This window comes from Populus euphratica, unplaced genomic scaffold, assembly GCF_000495115.2.
Source record: "Populus euphratica unplaced genomic scaffold, PopEup_1.0 scaffold2103.1, whole genome shotgun sequence".
NCBI classification, from domain to species: Eukaryota; Viridiplantae; Streptophyta; class Magnoliopsida; order Malpighiales; family Salicaceae; genus Populus; species Populus euphratica.
In genome coordinates, this window is record NW_011501935.1 from 9,648 (window position 1) to 29,070 (window position 19,423).

Here is a 19,423-nt window from a genome sequence, read left to right on the forward strand (position 1 = left end):
ACTGTTCATCTCTTACTTGTTAGGATCTTGAAACCTACCATGTTGTCCTTGTCCATGGAGGTGGTTTCGGTGCTTGGTGTTGGTACAAAACTATTTCCCTTCTGCAGGAAGCTGGCTTTAAAGTTTCTGAAGTAGACTTAACAGGTTCTAGCATCCATTATTCTGATACAAACAGCGTTAGAAATTTAGCTAAATATGTAAAGCCACTGTCTGATATTTCAGACATGCTTGGTGAAGGGGACAGGGTTTGTGCTCTCCCTTTTCAATAAAGATGATTGATAATACATTTGAGGTACTTCTATAGTTAAGTTCTTCTCTCGAAAAATTCAGGTGATTCCGGCGGTGCCTGTATCTCATGTGTGATGGAGTTGTTTCCATCTAAAATTGCTAAAGCTGTTTCTATTGCTGCAATAATGCTGTCCAGTAGCAGAGTGCCCCTGGTATATTTTCTCAACAGGTTTGCCCACCATTTCCATCTTATACGTGATTCGGAAAAGGCAAAGCATAAAGGATGACATTAAACTAATCAAACCATGTAATCCTGGTCCATTGAAAATGGTGGCAGCATAATTCGCTCCTTTACATCCTCTGAGGTCTATAGATTTTCCTCCAAAGCGATATGCTTTTTGGGCCTTTCTTCTTTATTCGTTTGTCCTTGACTGCTCCATCTTGCTGTCTTACCGTGAACCTCTTTTGGACATGAAAATAAAAACGCAGCATTCCATCGTAATGTGCAACAATGGTGGAAGAAGCTGTTGAGAATATAAAGCTAGCAGTTAGTGCAAGCCAGAACTAGGACCCGTGTTCTCGAACGGTGTGTTGGCTGGTTCATTTATGTAAATGTGGTGAAGTTAACCAACCAAAAATGGTTCAAGAACATGAGCATGATGCATATGTCAAACCCTGAGAAAAATATCAATAAGGTCAAAGTTTGTATGAATTCAGAATTTAACATTTACTAGGTTTTGTTTTGTGTTTGATTCGGAAGATTTTATATATATTATCATGAAACACAAAATTAATAAAGTGAATAAAAATTGAAAGACTGAGAATAGCACAAACCTTCATTTTTTTTTTCATGTCTTTTTTTTCCATCATCAAAGAAATGTCTGTTTATAATATAATAATATTAAAAAAGAAAAACCATTTCCTTACATCTCGAGCTAAGTGCCTGCACGCAGCATTCTCGTATATAATTTAATAAATCCTTTGACAAATAATAAATATCTACAAAATGTTTTCTTAAAGTCTTTTTATAAATGACTGAAACTCCTGAGTTAATCAATCAAGCTTTTAGCATCAAATTTTTTTAAAATTAAAGAGTATTCCCACATCGGGGAAATTAAAAAAGAAAAATAAAATTAAAAAAGCGGGCCATCAAATTCTTGCCATGTTATAGTCGTTCAAAAATTGAAAGCTCTGTTACTATTTTTTCCCAGAAATAAAAATTTATCCAAAGTCTATAAATAGACAACGGTCACCTATCGCTTTCTTTACCTCACTTCCTCAGCAGTTACTATTACTATTTGAATTGAGCCGCGGCTCCTACATCTCTCTCTCTTCGCAGATCAGATCCAGATCCCTCAAAAGGTAGCTCTACGAAACCCCGAGTCTTTAGATCTCAGATTCACATTAAAAAACGATGCTGCCAATTTCTTCCTTCTAACCACTCGCTCTGTGATGCGACGTGACGTTTTTCTTCACTATTTTTTGCGATTCGATGATGATTGACTTGTTTTGTTAAGATCTGCTGTTCTTTTCTCCTTTTGATTCAGGCATTTCGCTTGTTTTTGCTGGCTTCTGTATCACTGTTTATACATATATATAAAATTAAAGTTAGGTGTTGTGGTATCTAGGTTGATATGATTGTAGTTGTGATATAAATCACCACGCATTTTTTTTGAGTTTCATAATGTGTTTATGAATTGTGTCTCTTGTATGTATGCATGTATTTGTGATCATGTTTGTTACGATGTGGGTGCTGGCGAGCTATCTAGGAATGGATTGAAAGGGGGTGCTATCCCTATTGTGTTGCCCAAGGATGCAAATAGAAAGCATAAATAAACTATTTTTTTTTAAACATGATGTTTGTTAAATAGAGTTATGGCGAGCTTGTTGATTTCAAATGGCTATTCAGAAATTGGTTGACGGTTATGTAGATCTTTTAAGTTGCCAAGACGTGATTAGAGTAGTTTGTGTGATTTCTGAGTGTTAAACGCAGGTAATTAATCATGGTTCTTTTCATCCTTATTGTGACTCATGCCATTTCATTTCCATAAATTTATTTCTTTGTCATCCTCATTCTTTCTTGGGTGACATGTTTTAATTTTTGTGCCAAGTAAAGTCCAGAATATGGGTCGTGGAGTTAGCGCTGGTGGAGGGCAGAGCTCGTTGGGCTATCTGTTTGGGAGTGGAGAGGCTCCAAAAGCTAGCACAAACAATGCCCAAGCTGCTCCAAGCGAGGTCCAGCCTGCAAGCAATCCACCTCCTCCTAAACCTGCCGCAGCCCCTCAGCCAGCTGAAATTAACAGGGAGTTTCCTGCTGGTATCAACAGTACTTCCACAAACAACTATATGAGGGCAGATGGTCAGAATGCTGGCAACTTCATCACGGTATGATTCCGGAAACCTCTGCTCTTGGAGCAGTTTTTATTAATTGTCCATGCTGATTTTAGGCGGATACAATTTGCTCAGATTCACGACATGCCACAATTCTTCTCTGTGACAAATTAGCATGCCTGTTTAGTTCTTTACAAGATTCACTTGTCTTTTGGAAATGGATATGCATTATCCAGCGAGTGATTACGAACTCCGTGGCAGAGGGATGTGCATAAATACATGTGGAAGAATGCCATTATCTTTGTAACTATCAAACTGCATTTTTGCTGCCTAGAAGTATGAAGTGCCAATGGTTGTTTTAGGGTTCCAGGTCTCATTCCAATAGGGTGAAAATTTTGTTTCTAGCGCTCTTCATATGCCTCTGGGAGCAGGAGTACCTCTCCAGTGATTGGAGATATGGCTCCTAATCTTAGCCCTAGGCTTATGAAAGCAGCTGTGTGTCTCAACATCTCCTTGAATGTACATGGGTTATGGTATAATGGGTAACTAGATACTGTTCATGGTTTATGATGGACTAGGCTTGGGAACTCTCTCATGCAAGCTGTCGCTGTGAAATGTGGGCCCAAGAAGCAGCTAGATGGATCTTATAGTGCCAGTTAGCCATTTGTTTTGAGGTGTGGGGGAAAATTCTTAGAGCCAAGGAGCTGGGCTGGAACTACTTTCATTTATGCTCTTGGCATTCTGTATTCTCAATTTACATGTTTCCAAGCGATGTCATCAGCATAGTATTCTCATGGTTTCATTTGAACTAGGTTCAATATATACATTATGAAAGTTGAAAGAAGGCGGACTTGGAACTACATGAATGTTATTTCTAAATCATTCACAGTGCTCTATAAACTGTTTCTGGAAGTTGCTTTAAACAGCCAACAAGCTACTTGTTTAATTGTTTTAACATAACCTGCTTAATTGTGTTTCATGAGTGACAAATGGTTGTTTGTTGAAGTTGTTTTTATCAACCTAACTTTGTCTCTTGGTTCAGGATCGACCTTCAACCAAGGTCCATGCTGCTCCTGGTGGTGGATCTTCTTTGGGATACCTCTTTGGTGGTGGTAGCAATTGACACATGCAATCATGTCTTCATACGGAGTTCTGTTTGTTGATCTTTGTGAACCTTAGTTTGAATGAAACCATGCTTTCATCTTCAATATGATCCATGACAATTTGTTGGATCATGTGGAGTAATATCTTCTGTGTTCTCTTTGTTGTTTCAACATTTCAATCACGATCGTGGGATTTAGATGCCTGGGCATCTGTTAAAAATCGGGTGGATATTTTCTGATACATAAAGCATCCGAACAATATGTCGTTTCTAATAGCATTGCCAATGCTTTTTTTTCCCCTTCAATTATTCTTTCCTCGTGTCTTTCCTTGTCCCTTTTTATTCCTTGTTAATAGGGCAGTGTCAACGTGTTTGCTGTCTTTGGGTCTGTTTGTCTGGAATTTCCTTGAAAAGTTGACCCTGCGTGAATCATGCCAAACAAGAAAATTATTCCGTCCATCGCTTCTCATCCATTCCCCATCATCTGTCTTTCCTACCATTCCACCTAACAAAACTGATCCTTGGTGCTGGGAGGAGGTATGGATTTTGCAGTGAACTAGTGGAATGACTCTCAAGTAATTGTGCTTTTCTTGTGCCTATTACTAATGCCCATATCGATTATAGATGAGAAGCAGAGCATTGAGTTGAGAGCAGATGGCATTATTTAGCCCATTTTATGCAATGGAAGACTACCGCTGCTCGTGGACAAGGAGGAGAAAAGCCAAAGGTGTCAAAATGCTCACTGTTTGATTTTTGTTTGTTTTTTGTAACGACTGTTCGAGATTACAAGGCAAAAATTAGAAAATCTCGCTCCCCTCCCAGGTTCGCAGAGCTTATTGCCATTGAAACAAGGTAAGATTACCCACTCCCTCATAAATAAAGTCATCAAAATTTTAAAATACTCGGCATCATCATCAAAATTTATCCTCGTAAATTTTAAAACACTCGGCATCCCAGGTTCGCAGATCTCTTTTATTATTTTTTGACGATTCTTAAGGAAAAACACGATTTTCATATAATATTCAATAGCTAAATCTATCATAGTGGTAGTTAAACACCTTTCAGTTGGTGGGAGAAATCGGAAAAAATAAATAATTTGCATGCTGGGCTCATCAGAATTTTAAAATACAAACATGACCTCCAACGCAATAACTAACATGAGATAACCGATCCATGTTTGAACCCGATTTTTTTTCCATGGCTTGAAATCCATAAAAATCCAAGCATGAATTCAGTTGATAACACCCCTGTTCTCATATTATGTTGCAATTGTGTTTGATCAAGAAAAGGTGCTTTTCTATGGCTTTCACTTGCCTAAGAATGCTAGATCTTGATATAATCATAAACCCTGTTCTACGATGTTTAAAGGAGTGCTCTTCGAGCTTTTTGAACGAAGAAGAAAATGCAAGTTAGGGGAACAAAATGATGTTCACAAGCTTTTCGCCGTTGGAAGTTTGCAAGCGAAACTCGTTTTTACCATCCGAAAAAACTCCTTTTGTACATCTTCTCAAAGGCATATTTTGATTAGGGGCAGCAGGAGCAGGAGTTACCCCCCATTTTCTGCGGACATCTTCCAAATCCTCGTGAAAGTGCTTCTCATAATACACACACATGAGATCTGTGCTCTGCAAGCCAGCCCGAACGGCCCACGGGAAGTAGTGCTGGAAGAAAGATTTCCTCTGCTTCTCAGTAAATCTAGCTGTGCCTCCAACAACAGACATCAGGCACATTGGCAGGTACATTTGCTCGAATTCACCAATCAAGTTGGTGGGCAGCCCAAAAAGGGTGTGCCAAAAATCATGACCTCGCGAGCCCGCATGGCAACATACGCCACTTCTTCCGTTTCCATGAATCGCACTGGTGGACGGTCATATGGGGGAAAGTTCCTAGATCCCATGACGCTTGCATAGGCAGCACCAAATGTATTGGCTGGCAAATCCCAAGCATGCCCCACTTGAGCAGATATGACACGAGGTCTCTCCATGAGAAGTGCCTATCAACACGATATAAAGGAAGAGTTGGTTTCTTTATAATGAATGACACGAATTTCAACCATCAGGTGTCTGTGTGTGAAGAGTCCATATGGAAGTAATCACAATTGTAGCCTAGAGATATATTAAAAAAATGAATTCCAAAGCTAGAATTATTTTTCACTCGTGACATGCTTCGCTTTAAGCTTGCTTTCAAAACGAATTCGCTTTGATATTGCATGATAAATTTGGAGCCCGCAGCTCCTGTCAAAATTTCAGTTTGTTGATATTATCTGGCGTTGCCATATCCCATCACGATATTAAAAATTAGTTTGAAAAAGATTGAATTTCTAGTATTTTATTATTTCACTGTTATTTAAATAGTCATTTCCTAGTATTATAATTATTAAAAATCTTAATAAAAATTCTATAATAAAAAACTGATTATACAAAAAAAAAAGATATTATTACTTCTTAAATATCTTATTTGAAACAGACTGCATTACTAATTTTTATTATAAATTGCTAATATTTTGTTTGTTTATACTATAATAGTTTGCGTGTAATATTCTTGATTCTGGCGCCTGAATATTCTACTATAGATATTTCTAACTTTGATATTGGTAAATATTAATTAGCTATAAAATAAATTCAGATCAATATTTTTATTTCTAACTCTAGTATCAGTGCATAAACAAATAAAATAAATTTATTTTTACGCATGCACACATATTTTTTATTATATTTTAGCTAAATGAAATAAAATAAATTTAAATTAGTATTTTATTTCTGACTCTGACATCAGTGAATAAACCAATAAAATAAATTTATATTATTTTATTCATGTATACACATATTTTTTATTTTTTAATTGTTAAAATTTTTTGGGTTGGGTGGGCTAGACCCAGCCCAGCATATATATTTTGGGCTGGGCCCAGCTCAACTCATATGGGCTGGACTAGGCCCAGCCAGCCTGGCCTGGCCTGGCCACTGGCCCAAGCCGGTGGCCTGGCTGGGCTAAGCAACACGCGTGCGCTGATGCACGCGTGCTGCTACACTGTGCAAGTGAATTAAAATTCACTTGCACAGTGTAAATGCCACTTAACTGCTATAATGTGAGAAGACGAAGCCGCTTGCCTGGTCTGCTGGAGGCGAAGGCGCGCAGTTGCTGATCAACCAGCCTCTTTCTTGCTTTCCCTGCCTCTAGTCTTTTCTTTCTTGTTCTCTGGCTCTTCTCTGTGTTTGCTCGCCTGGCTTGCTATCTGATTTAGGAGACGGAGGCGTGATGGATCACCGGCCAAAGCTCTGCTTCGGTTCCTTTGTATGCTCCTGTGTATCCTCTTGTTCTTCCTCTGGTTTTTTGTTTTCGTTCGTTCCCCTGTTCTTCGTGAATTCACCTGTCAGCTGCTCGTTCCTCTCTGTCTCTTGTGTTTATTTTCCATCCCTCGGTCCTGCCTTTCTGTTCAGCCGGTTCAGGTGCTGCGGCGAAGACGATGATTGGCCAATGTTCCCTGCTTCTGTTTCTCGTTAGCCTAATCTCTCTATTTTTCTTCTCTGTTCTCTTGATCTCCGCTGCTTGCAAACGAAGACGACGGTGTGGAAGGGCCGTTCCACCAACACGGCTTCCTCTCCTCTGTTGTAGTTTTTCACCCCCCGGTTCTGCCCTTTTTCTTATCTGTGAATTTGCTCTCAGTCCCTCTCCTGCATCGGTTTTTAACTGTCTTTCTACATTTTTCTTTCCGCGTGCATGGCCTTTCTCTGCCGGTTCCCTCCCATTTTTTTCCTCTTCTTTCGTTGCTCCTTCTCTGCCTTTTAAAAAGCCAAAGAGCTTCAACAACCATTACCCCTACGCACGGGATCATGGTCCACGATTTGCTGCAGATTTCCTGTTGAATCGGTTTCTCCGTGCGAAACGAAAGGGATGGGATTATAACGGCGTCATTTGGCATGAAAAATGACAGAATATGGATTGGTCCCTGATGTTTTGAAATGTATCAGGATCCTTTAATCAATAAATTTTAATTTTACTCTTTGAATTAATTTCAATTAAATTAAAATTTAATTAAATCGCAACATATTAATTCTTCAATTAAATCTCTAATTTTATTAATTAAACTAATCTAAAATTTAATTAAATTTCAAACTCATTAATTCTTCAATTAAACCTTAATTAAATTAATTTCAAGTTTAATTAAGTCTCGAAACTTTATCAATTCTCTAATTAAACTCTTGATTTAATTAATTAAACTAGTTAAAAATTTAATTAAAATTTTAAACTTTTAATCATGTTATCCTTAACCTAAATTTTAATTCATTTTTTATTTATTTTATTTTTACTTATTTTTCATTATTTTTTAGTAAATAAAATAATTAAAATAAAAATTTCAGGTTATGACAGGCATCATAAAAAATACCCAAGATTCATAATTCACAACGTAACAAGACTGGATAAGGACTGTTGCATATTATGTAATGCATTCAGGATGATAAATAATTCAGTCATACCAAACTACTACTACTGTTAGTACCACCACCCAGGAAATGGATGATGAATGAAATCAAAGGGAGATAGAGAGAGAGAGAGAGACCCACTCTTCTCTCCGGGCTCTTCTTCATTCTTTCGACAACTCTTTCAAAAGCATGTTTTCCGGTTGTTTCTCCAAGCGCCGCTATCAAATCCGCTCTTCGTGGATCTAACAACGCACCCACCGCGGAACCAACAGCAACGGCCGCCTGTTGCCATCCGTTCAGCTGGATTCCTCCTCCTCCTATCATTCCTTGCTCAACAACACAGCGTACCTATAATTAATGACAAAAGGGGAATTTTCTCCAAGTTTCTAGTCACAGTTGAATTGAATCTAGATTTATTTTAGAGTTACATACATGAAAGGAGAGCGGAAGAAGAAACGACAAAATAATAATAATAATAATAATAAAAATAAAAAGAAGGGCTAGGGAAGGCGTGACCAAATATGAGGGAGAATGGGAGAGGGGGTTGGCCTGCTTGGATTTCTTTGAAGTGCAAAATAGACGAGAAATTTTCCGATGATAAGCTATAACCAGTGATATTTTATATTATTACAATATATGCCACATCAACTCTTGTAACCAGCCATTCTCTTCAATTCCTTCTCTTCTATCCTCTCTCTCTCAACGTTGCTTTCTCTCTCAACTTCACCATTCCAGAGCTACAAACCACTGTTTTTGCCTCCCTCTTGACTTCATCATCAAAGCCCACGATTTCAACTTCACGAGTGCCGTTGTCGGAGGAGCCTTTTTATTGCAAGTTCAATTGGTTTACACTTTGAATTTTCTGTAGTTGAATGTGAGGGTGAATGGGATTACAAGAGAAAATATTGATTCAACACCCCGAGTGCTGCTGAAAGAAAGAGGGGCCTTTTTCAACAAGAAGTTTGAGATTCAAAAGACTGGAACACCGTGAAGTATTTATATGTATCGAAAAAATTCAGTTTTAAAGCTTTTGAATATTTATTTATCATAAAATTAGGAACTATCGAACAAATCCTATGGGCTCTAGATCAGACAATACCTGGATTCCTAAAATCAACCTCCATTGCATTGCCTTGTCCATGACATTAAAGCACGATGGGCTTCGGACTTGTGGGATGGGCTGAATTTATAAGCATATGGACCTCTCAATTAAGCTGAGATAGCCCAATAAGTCACCAACAAGCCCATCAAGACGCACCGTTTTTTTCGCTTTCCTCTTCAACGGTCATTCCTCTCTCTCTCTCTCTCACTCCGTTTCACACTCGATGTGGAGAATGGATCATCCATCCCCATCTCGCCGGACGCGCACCAGCAAAACCCCTAATAAATCGGAACTCTACTCTACTGTCGTAATTCACAACTCAGACTCCGACTCTGAACCCGAATCCAAATCCAAAACCGACGACAACAACATCTACGCTACAATGCTCTATAAAGGAGTGGGAGAAAACAACAGCAAAAACGACGACTTAGACGTAGAAGAAGAAGAAGACGAAGAATCTCTTCCTCCTCTCCTCAAACGCCTTCCAAAAGACTTTGGCGGTGGCGACGACGACGACGACGAAGACGACGCTGATTTCGGCACTATGATCGTCAAGACCGGCCGCGGACGCCACCAGAAACAGTCATGGTCGTCATCATCCGCGGTTGCCCCTCCAAGGAAGCCTCATAGCGCTCCTTTCACGGAATTTGAAAGCCGAATCAATGATATTGGAGATAACAGTGACGGGGATGATGACGGGAGAGAGGAGTTTGGGACATTTTTGGTGAAATCGACGGTGGTGAGGAGGAGCGGGAGTGGTGATGGTGGGTCAACGATGGGGAAGGCGGTGGCAAGTATGCAGGCGTCCGGGGAGCTAGGGTTTGGAAAGGAGCGGAAAGGGAGTGGGTTGCTAGGAGAGGAGTGTAAACAACACCAGCAGAAGCAAAGCAAAATGTCTTCGAGTTCGATTCCAGAGAGTGTTACTAGAGAGGATCCTACTACTAAGTATGAATTGCTTAATGAACTCGGTGCGTGCACTTTTTGAACGCGTAATTTTTTGTGTTAATTATGCAGTTTGAGTTTGAATATAGATGTGTATGTAGAACAAGGGATGGTAAGTGAGCATTTTAGTCATTGTGGTAACTGGTGAGGTTTAAATGTTTAGTCGACAAGTTAATGGTGTGTTTTCGATAAGGTAATTATCTTGATTAAGCTTTGTCTCTGGTATTTGTTACTTACTTTAAAGTGAGTATGTTAAAGTGTTGTGTGCTGAGTTTGTTTCTTGGGTGTCAGGGAAGGGGTCTTACGGGGCTGTTTACAAGGCTAGGGATTTACGAAGTTCAGAGCTTGTTGCTATCAAAGTCATATCATTGACCGAAGGAGTGAGTGTGCTTCCTTGTTCTGCTTATAATTAAGTTCTTTAATTTGTTGGTCGAATGTATAGTGGATGCGGGTCCAAATGCTGCTTGTATGCAGGAGGAGGGATATGAAGAAATTCGCGGTGAAATTGAGATGTTGCAACAATGCAGTCATCCAAATGTTGTTCGATATCTTGGGAGCTATCAAGGTGAAGAATATCTTTGGGTATGAACTCTTTTTGGTTACTTATTTGAGGATTAGCAATCAGTTTGATTCTATGGGTTTCACCCTGTCACAAGTTTATTTTTTGGTGCTCGATTCTTTTTACTGGGGTGTTTTTTGCAAGACTAGTTGTTGTTGTTGTTACTATTATTATTATTATTTGCAGATTGTTATGGAGTACTGTGGGGGTGGAAGTGTTTCTGACTTGATGAATGTGACTGAGGAACCTTTGGAAGAGTATCAAATAGCATACATATGTAGAGAAGCTTTGAAGGTATCCTTGATTTTAATTGGTTGGGACTTGTGAGAAGAAAATGTTGATACTTGTCTATTCCATTTTTATTTCTTTTTTCATTTTGCTCTACTTTTACATACTATGGTGGTTTGATTTGTACCCCTTTCTATTCTTCTATATATCATGCAGGGCCTTGCTTATCTGCATTCAATTTTCAAGGTCCATAGAGACATTAAGGGTGGTAATATTTTGTTAACTGAACAAGGTGAAGTCAAATTGGGTGAGTATTTTCTTTCAAAAATTATGTGGTAAATAATGGAACTCCAATTGTGCTTATAAGAAACAGAAAGGAATCACTTATTGTAGGTTTTTTTTTTTTTTTCCCTAAAATGCTTTTTGGTAGTCCTATTGTTTTTTTAAATGACATTGATAGCTTTCATGTTGCAAAGGACTGTCTGAATACCATGACGTGGACTTGCTCCTAACTTTCATTCTTCTTAACAGTTTTTCTTTTCACTCCCTGACTTGAATGCTTGTATTTCCATGATGTCTTGATTAATATAAAATAATGAAGTGGAAATGATTGCACTTGTTAATGCTGAGTTTATGACAGAACAGATTCAAAGTTTATGTACTACTGGGGATTCGTGGAGGATTAGGGCTTGGGATTTGAGAATTCTATGGGTTTAGACTAGAAGAAAGGGATTTAGGGCTTGCAATTTAAATTAGTGATGAAAGTTGAAGGGCTACCAACTTCACTCTCGTAGGTGTTTTAGGAGTCACATCTAGAAGATAGAAAATCTGAGTACCACATCTTAATTAAGGGCCAATAAGACACTATATAAAATAAAAGCCAGACCATGATAATTTGTGCAAGTCTGGAAATTACAGAAATACCATTGTCTTCCAAAATCACACTACAAACAAGAATTTTGCTTGTTTTGTTGCCTGCATCTGTGTTTTATAAGTCCCGTTAGCGAAGAAGCTACATGGGCTAGGCTACCTTTAAGTCCTGTTTGACAAATGGATTAGAGGTTGGTCTTCTGAAGGAAATCAAATTCATAAATTTGGTATTAACTTTTGATGATTGAGATTGAGTTTGCTTCCCTTGTAAATGTTTAAAACTGTATGGAAGAATTTCCATCGTATTGAGACATTCAAGACACAAAAAAATTTATAAACATGAATTGTTTCTGGCTGCTAACATTGTTGAAGAGGCAGACCATGATTTGGATCAAAATGTCATATTTTCAGGATTAGAATTTGTGCCTGTATTTAATGTCATACTTGACAGGTTATCTCAGAATTCATTCCATGCACCATGCCTTTTCTTGTGAAAGCCTACTGAAATATTACTGCCTTTTCTTCTGCTAAAGTTTAAAGCCCTTTACGTTCTATATTCTAACTTCTAGAGTGCAAAGTTAATGTCAAACTGATCCAGAATTTTGTGGTTATTGCAATGTCTGAGCAGGTGATTTTGGGGTTGCCGCGCAGCTTACAAGGACCATGTCAAAGCGTAATACGGTACAGTAATTGTTGAACTAATGTGCAGTTTTTATGAATTCATATTTTGTGAATTAGAATTGCTTGTAGCGTGCTCCAGCTTTTTCTAGATGATAGCATTCCTAGTATAGAATTGCATGCCTCAGAAAAAGCCTGATGTCTGGAAAGACAACTTTATGTTGAACTTTCTGCATGTCAGCCTGTGATGTATTTGAAAATGTACACTTCCAAGTTTATCTATGTACCTTCATCGAGGTGTCTTTCCTACATTATGGTAACCTCAAACCTATTTCTCATGATAAGTTACTTTTAATCTTTCTACCAAAATAGGGTTTATGACAACTTTTAAACAAGGAATTCTATACTGTATAGACTTCAAACCACATGATACGTCGGCATTTAATTTTTCTTTCTAAATTATGTACTAAAGATAAAAAAAAAATAGAGAAAAACATACTTTATGCACTCTCCCTCACCTGTATCTGTTCCTTTCTTCCTGCACTTGAAATTTATTTAATGAACTCTTTTCTTTGTTTCAAGAATCCAGCTATTTTGAGTAACACTAGTTTTTGGTTCTCCATATAGTAAATAAATGTTCAATTAGAAACATCCCAAGACCTTCTCTAATAACAAATCCAAATGCAAAAGGAGCTCATTAAGCTACATGTATTTTGTTCTTGTGAAACTTTTGGAAAGCAATAAACATTTGATTCTTGGACGGTTGTTTGCCATCCACCTTCAATTGGAAATAGGAGTCACATCAAAGAGTGGATTTGAAGAAAAAAGGGAGGGAGGGAGAGGTTGGAGGATTTTAAAGGCAAAGCCTAATGGGTGATCAAGACCTATGGTAGCAGAAAAAGCCCAACCAAACAAAAAATTTTCCTTCTATAAAAGCAGTTGTTCAAAATTTTGCATATTGTACTCAACATGAGCTATAATATATATAGGAAAAGGCAAGTATAGACAAGAGAAAACTGGAAAATAATAATTTTATAAGTATTTGAACAAATTAAAAGCTGGTATGTTTGTTTAAATGTGAGGTGAGTGTAGATGGTAAATAAATTCTGGTAAATTTGGTTGAAATTGCTTTTTTAAATTTAAAAAAGAAAACAAAACTTGACTTCTTATTCTTGGTTCCATTTTTTCTTAAAGAAGATTGTCTAGTTTGCTCATTGAGTTAAAAAATTTAAAGGGTATTTCTATGAAGTCAAATGTTTTAGCTCGTGATTTTATATATAGTTAATGGACTACTGAGTTTTATTTTATGTGTAGTTTATTGGCACTATGAGCTATAATATATATAGGAAAAGGCAAGTATAGACAAGAGAAAACTAGAAAATAATAATTTTCTAAGTATTTGAACAAATTAAAAGCTGGTATGTTTGTTTAAATGTGAGGTGAGTGTAGATGGTATATTAATTCTGGTAGATTTGGTTGAAATTGCTTTTTTTAAATTTTTTTAAAAAACTCGACTTCTTATTCTTGGTTCATTTTTTCTTAAAGAAGATTGTCCAGTTTGCTCATTGAGTTAAAAAATTTAAAGGGTGTTTTTATTAAGTCAAATGTTTTAGCTCGTGATTTTATACATAGTTAATGGACTAGTGAGTTTTATTTTATGTGCAGTTTATTGGCACTCCACATTGGATGGCTCCAGAAGTTATCCAAGAAAGTCGATACGATGGGAAGGTATCATTTCCATTCTTTGTTAGTTTCCTTTTTCTTTCTACTGTCCAACTCTCTTCCCTTTTCATTGGGTAATAGGACTTGAAAGCATATTATGTGCATGGATATGGGTGTTCACATGACCTCATTTTGCCTTGGTTGTGGGTTCCAAGAGCTTTCTTGCATTCTATTCTATACTATACTGACTGAACCACCAAAAAGTATCTCTCAAGTAGGTCTGGTAACCCGCTGACATAAATTGAATTTTTTTTAACAGAAACCTCCATTGTTCCTATTCTTTTCCTTCAAAAAAAATTTCAGTCTCAAATGTCTAGTGTGTGAATAATTGTCCAGTTCTTGGGGGCATCAATGTTTTGGAAGTATGGTGCACATTTGCTGTTCCACAAATCTCTGTACGACTAACTTCTTACTGTTACCATGTTTTTCTTTCAGGTGGATGTATGGGCTCTTGGTGTTTCTGCTATTGAAATGGCAGAGGTATATGCATTTATAATTATATCAAGGATTCCCCCAAAAATCTTGATAGTTTTCCAAGTTGCTTAGTTTCTTATAGCAGCTACTTGTGATTGTTCTTTTCCCAGTTAGCTGCTTCTTGGTATTTGCTGCTAAATTTGTCCCTGGTCCTAATAGTTCAAGTTGTCATCCACATACAGGCTTGGGATAAGATATAGCTAGTTAAAAAAAGAAAGCTAGTATTCTCTGATTTATTTGTTGTGTTTTTTTTCCCCGTCCATAGACCAAATAGTGACAAATAAAGAATATGGTATTAACTCTAGTGCTGGTGGAGAAAAGAACAGAAACAGAAAAATAAAAGAGTGAAAAATAAAAGAGTGAAAGTTTTCTTGTGCTGAATAATGAATGATGTGTTGCTCATAGATTATTTCAGTCTTTTTGTAATCGCTTTTGTCATCCTTTTCTTATCTAAAAAGAAAATTTTGACGACTTCTTAATTTTTTGTTTTTTTCTTCAGGGACTTCCCCCAAGATCCACAGTGCATCCTATGAGGGTTAGTGATTGCTCAAGCATTTGAACTTGTTCCTGTTACTGTATAGTTTTTGTTGGGAAGCTTGTGGGTAATACATGCACATCATTGACTACACATAAATTCTCATCCTATAAATATGATGCTCAGGGATTTTTTGAGCTTATTTGATCAACCTTTGTTCACTATTAAAATTTTTAAGTTTGGCATGTTTATCATCCGTGATAGGTTTTGTTCATGATATCCATTGAGCCAGCCCCGATGCTTGAGGATAAAGAAAAATGGTTCGCCTTTCAGTTCTTTTTACCCACAATCTTTTGCAACAATTCGCTAGTGGTTGCCTTTACATTTTTTTTGACACAGCAGCATATGTTGTGATGTTTAACCATTTGTTGTTTTATCTGCCAGGTCTCTTGTTTTCCATGATTTTGTGGCGAAGTGCCTTACAAAGGAACCACGCTCACGTCCAATGGCATCTGAGATGCTGAAGGTATGGAGACTTGTATGTCAACAGGGAAAATATGCATATTGGAAGGTGTACTGATTGTTTAGAACTCTGCTGCATGCATTTTAGGCTTGGACAGCTCTTTGTTTCGGGTTTGGTCATACTTCTGATGTTGTCATTTCTTTTTCATTGATCCTTTCAATGCTTCGTGACTGTTCTAGGTTTGCCTTGTGCCTATATCCTGTTCAACCTTGTAAACAGATTTTTGTGTAAATTAAACATTGGCAAAGCTTCAAATAATTGGCTTGAAGATTTTTGTCTTTGACAAACATTCATGGTTGGCTTGCCAGAATAATAAGGTTGTTCATTTATGACTTGAAGAAGATGAACTTAGAGCTTGGTGACACAAATAATGCATTACAACAACTAGTTTAGGCCATAATAGTTTAGAGACCAAAATAAAGGTAGCGTACCTAAATATTGGACTGTGACTTCGTTGACTTGAGTTGGTTTGTAGTGATGGCATTTTATTTTATCCAGGGATTGAAACATGTGCAGGATTCTTCTCTCTCTCTCTTGTATTATCTTTTACTCTGGAACTTCTTTATATATCATATTGTTATTTAGTAATTCTGACTTGAGCTGTTTTTCCTGTATTTTGTTGGAACCTAGCACAAATTTATTGATAGATGCAAAGTTGGAGCCTCTGCAATGTTGCCAAAGATTGAAAAGGCCAGGCAAATTAGGACTGCAATGTCTCTGCAGGCGCAAAATCTTGCTCCAGCTGAATCAGAAGTTTGTTATTGTCAAATTTCTACCTTTTAGAAACTGAAGAAATCTCTTTCTAACTATTTCTGAGAAATCATCCAGTATTTCCTAACTTATCTCAATCTGAAACAGCCAACTGAAGGTCCAAAACTGAATGAGGTTTATGGAGACACTGTTCCGTCAAATCGACTTCCTATGGTAAATGAAGTGCATAGCTCTTCAGATGGTGTCGATATGGCTGGAGGTATGGTTTTGCTTGCATTCTATGCTGTGATAGGATGGAAAAAGTTCTTCTGAACTTAAGAGTTTACCACTACCATTCATCGTTTTTTTTTTTCTTTGGGGTTTTCTTTTTTTTCTTTGGGGGGGTGGGGGGGTGTGTTGCTGCAAAAACAATGTTCATATGAACTTCACCTGGAGAAATTAGGGAAGCTGATTTTTGTAGCATGGTATAAAGTGGACTTTGTTTACATGTCTCAAAAGGCCTGCTTAGAGCTTGATTGCTAGTAATCTTCACCAAACTTTATCTTATCTGGAAAGTTGAGAAAGGTTATTGCAGATAGTTGCTAATCTGCCATGTGATGGAGCTACCACCAGGCCTTGACTGCCACCCATGCCTTATGGAGTTTGTGGATAAAGTCTATTATGGAGACACCACTTATTGTTGGGACCTCAACCAACTTTATTGATCTTATTCAGCTGTGGTTGAATGGGATGGAACATTACTTTATAGCTCACCGATGAAACATACAGGACTCCTCTCATTCAATCTTACCTTCCATTCTTGTCCCTTTCAGCCATTGTAGTCCATTTCAGACTGATATAGTAATTTTGGCCAAATTAGGGGTGTTTCTGGTTTGTGCTTCATAGTAAGCATGTTAGGTTTGATTTTTGGTGACAAGGCCTGCTGCCTTCTAAAAAGGTACTCCTTGCCAACAACTTGGTGACTCATTGACACATGAGAGAGAGAAATTGGCCTGGTTCAAAATGTGTTTAGACTAACATAAGATGATTTGATATGTTTTTAATCCCCTATTCATTAATGGTTCATATGCGTGCAGGTGACTATGGGACTTTTGTAGTTCATGGTGGAGAGGAAACAGATAAGACAGGCTTATATGATGCGGGGGGGATCTTTCAAGACCACCCAGGAAACACAGAAGGCCTTTCAGTTAGTGGCACAGGAGGCAAATCTGCTGACCCCTGGTACTCAATTCACCATTGAACTCTGATGTTTATTTGAGAGAATGATCCCTGTTTATTGGTTATAAGATTATTCCCAGTATAGGATTATACCTGTACATATTACCTTGCCCTTTAGTTGTTATTTTGAGTTTCCCTCCAAGCTGATAGCCATTGCCTAGTGCCTGCGGATGTTATTTTACTTGCAAGTTAGAGTGCACCAATTAATTAGGACTTCTCTGTTAGGTTGGATAATGCAATGGGGGTTGCTGCAAACAATCGTTTGGTTGGAGAATCGCTTCCTGCATTGCAGACAATACAGACATCTACTCCTGAAGTTTCTGGCTATTCTGAGCAGAATCTCAAGAAAAATACCGTTTCTAAAGCACACGTTGGAGGTGGTGGCAGCATGGGCTGTTCCACTTTGAAGAATGAAACAGTCAGCAGAAAAGCTTTTGCATTGCAAGATAAGGTTATATTCATTCTGAACTCATCCAAGAGTTTAAATGATTTTGTTTCAAGTGGTGCACACTGAACATGTGTTTTCAGTATATGAATTTAGCGTTATTGAAATTGGATTTTCAGTTATGCTCAAGTGTTTTCTTCTGTATTTAAACTCTTTATTTTCTTTGTGTGGATAATTGTGACTGCTTACGTTGAAGTCATTTCTATGCAGCTTTGGTCCATATATGCAGCAGGTAATACTGTGCCCATTCCATTTTTGCGGGCAACAGACATATCCCCCATTGCTCTCTTATCAGACAATGTGCTTGGAGGCAGCCAGTGTGATAATAGTGGAACTGTAGCAGCAGAAGCACTTCAGGAGCTTTTTTCTGGTGATGGACCATCTAAAAAGGGCCGAAGGATACAAAACGAGGTTATTACCCCCAACCCTTCTCCCTCTCTCCCCCTCAAAGACATGTTTGTGCTTATGTGTTTATTTTATATGCTGCAGATGCCACTTCCTCCAGGTGTTTACCAAAGACTGACTTCAAGTTCTACGCTGCTGAATCTGGCGCAGGCTTTAGCCTACCACAAAATGTAAGGCCCGCTTATTAATCTTCTGTGAATGCTGGTATAAAATTTGGCGCATTGTTCCAATGCATTTATTTGATTAATGACGGCTCTGTAGAAATCATTTCTTGCTTTCCCAAGTTTCCTTTTGGGGTTCTGGGAAAACCTCACTTGCATAGATGGGCTGTTTTTCGTGCAAGGCACTATATTTATCCGCAGCTTATTTTGTTTACCTACATATACTTGCATTCATTGCAGGTGCTATGAAGAGATGCCACTCCAAGAGTTGCAAGCAACGCAAGAGAAACAAACCATTCAAAATCTTTGTGATACTCTTCGAACTATCCTCCGACTCTAGACAAGTCGCATGTTTGTAAATGAGAGCGCTTTTTCTTCCCCATTTATCTGCCCTTTGCTCTTTTCAAGCAATGCTGTGATTTGTTTGTAATTGTCTTAAGAGGCAAAAATTCGGGTGTCAGAGGGGACAGTTTTGTGCTTTCATTTATTTTTTCCGCCACTGTATATTACATGGTTAATAGGTAGAAAAATAAATTAGTATATTTTCTCACTCTGCATTCGTAGCTATTAACTTCTGATGTGGTTTTTCCTGGTCACTTTAATATGCCCTCTTCCTCAACGAAGTTGAACTTTGGATGATGGAGGAAAGGGGAAGACAAGAAAATATGATGGAATGGGCTTTCATGAATTTTTGCCTCTCCCAAGAAAAAAAAATAAAACAAACAGCAATATAGAAGATTTACTATGTTTATGAAGTAATTAGTAGTATTTAATTAGTTATTGTTAGAATATTAGCAAGCAACGCCTTACAAGTTGGATGATATAATTTTTTTTAACTTAAAAAAATATTTAGGTTTGGCTAATTTTTTTTAATAGAAAAAAATTTAA

General features: G+C 37.6%; 2 protein-coding genes and 1 pseudogene across 3 annotated transcripts; 2 read left to right on the plus strand and 1 right to left on the minus strand.

The window, feature by feature from the left end:
- Positions 1–1,403: 1,403 nt before the first annotated feature.
- Positions 1,404–3,958, plus strand: LOC105118629 (protein SPIRAL1-like 1). Of its 2 annotated transcripts, none has more exons than XM_011016613.1 (3): positions 1,404–1,590; positions 2,350–2,613; positions 3,602–3,958. In XM_011016613.1, the coding sequence occupies exons 2-3, from the start codon at positions 2,353–2,355 to the stop codon at positions 3,680–3,682; spliced, it is 342 nt and encodes a 113-aa protein (XP_011014915.1). In that variant the 5' UTR covers positions 1,404–1,590; positions 2,350–2,352; the 3' UTR covers positions 3,683–3,958. The 2 variants fall into 2 exon arrangements, with proteins under 2 accessions (XP_011014915.1, XP_011014914.1); XM_011016612.1 differs by having other exon boundaries at positions 1,405–1,590; positions 2,345–2,613.
- Positions 3,959–4,891: 933 nt separating this feature from the next.
- Positions 4,892–9,079, minus strand: LOC105118630 (ubiquinone biosynthesis protein COQ4 homolog, mitochondrial-like; annotated as a pseudogene).
- A 279-nt stretch (positions 9,080–9,358) lies between these two features.
- Positions 9,359–19,131, plus strand: LOC105118631 (serine/threonine-protein kinase pakH-like). The gene is made up of 18 exons (XM_011016614.1): positions 9,359–10,152; positions 10,418–10,506; positions 10,601–10,708; positions 10,872–10,979; positions 11,130–11,220; positions 12,412–12,464; positions 14,067–14,129; positions 14,559–14,603; positions 15,097–15,132; positions 15,337–15,392; positions 15,517–15,598; positions 16,226–16,348; positions 16,454–16,565; positions 17,383–17,527; positions 17,750–17,975; positions 18,180–18,380; positions 18,459–18,544; positions 18,776–19,131. Exons 1-18 carry the CDS (start codon positions 9,408–9,410, stop codon positions 18,873–18,875), a joined length of 2,469 nt encoding a protein of 822 aa, XP_011014916.1. The 5' UTR covers positions 9,359–9,407; the 3' UTR covers positions 18,876–19,131.
- The last annotated feature ends 292 nt before the right edge of the window (positions 19,132–19,423 follow it).

What these genes read in the sequence shown, in the direction of transcription:
- LOC105118629 (XM_011016613.1), top strand. Translation starts at nt 2,353, where the DNA reads ATGGGTCGTGGAGTTAGCGCTGGTGGAGGGCAGAGCTCGTTGGGCTAT. An exon ending in ATGCTGGCAACTTCATCACG is followed by an intron (nt 2,614 to 3,601) that starts GTATGATTCCGG and finishes CTCTTGGTTCAG; the next exon opens with GATCGACCTTCAACCAAGGT.
- LOC105118631 (XM_011016614.1), top strand. Translation starts at nt 9,408, where the DNA reads ATGTGGAGAATGGATCATCCATCCCCATCTCGCCGGACGCGCACCAGC. An exon ending in CCACAGTGCATCCTATGAGG is followed by an intron (nt 15,133 to 15,336) that starts GTTAGTGATTGC and finishes CATCCGTGATAG; the next exon opens with GTTTTGTTCATGATATCCAT. An exon ending in GCTTTAGCCTACCACAAAAT is followed by an intron (nt 18,545 to 18,775) that starts GTAAGGCCCGCT and finishes CATTCATTGCAG; the next exon opens with GTGCTATGAAGAGATGCCAC.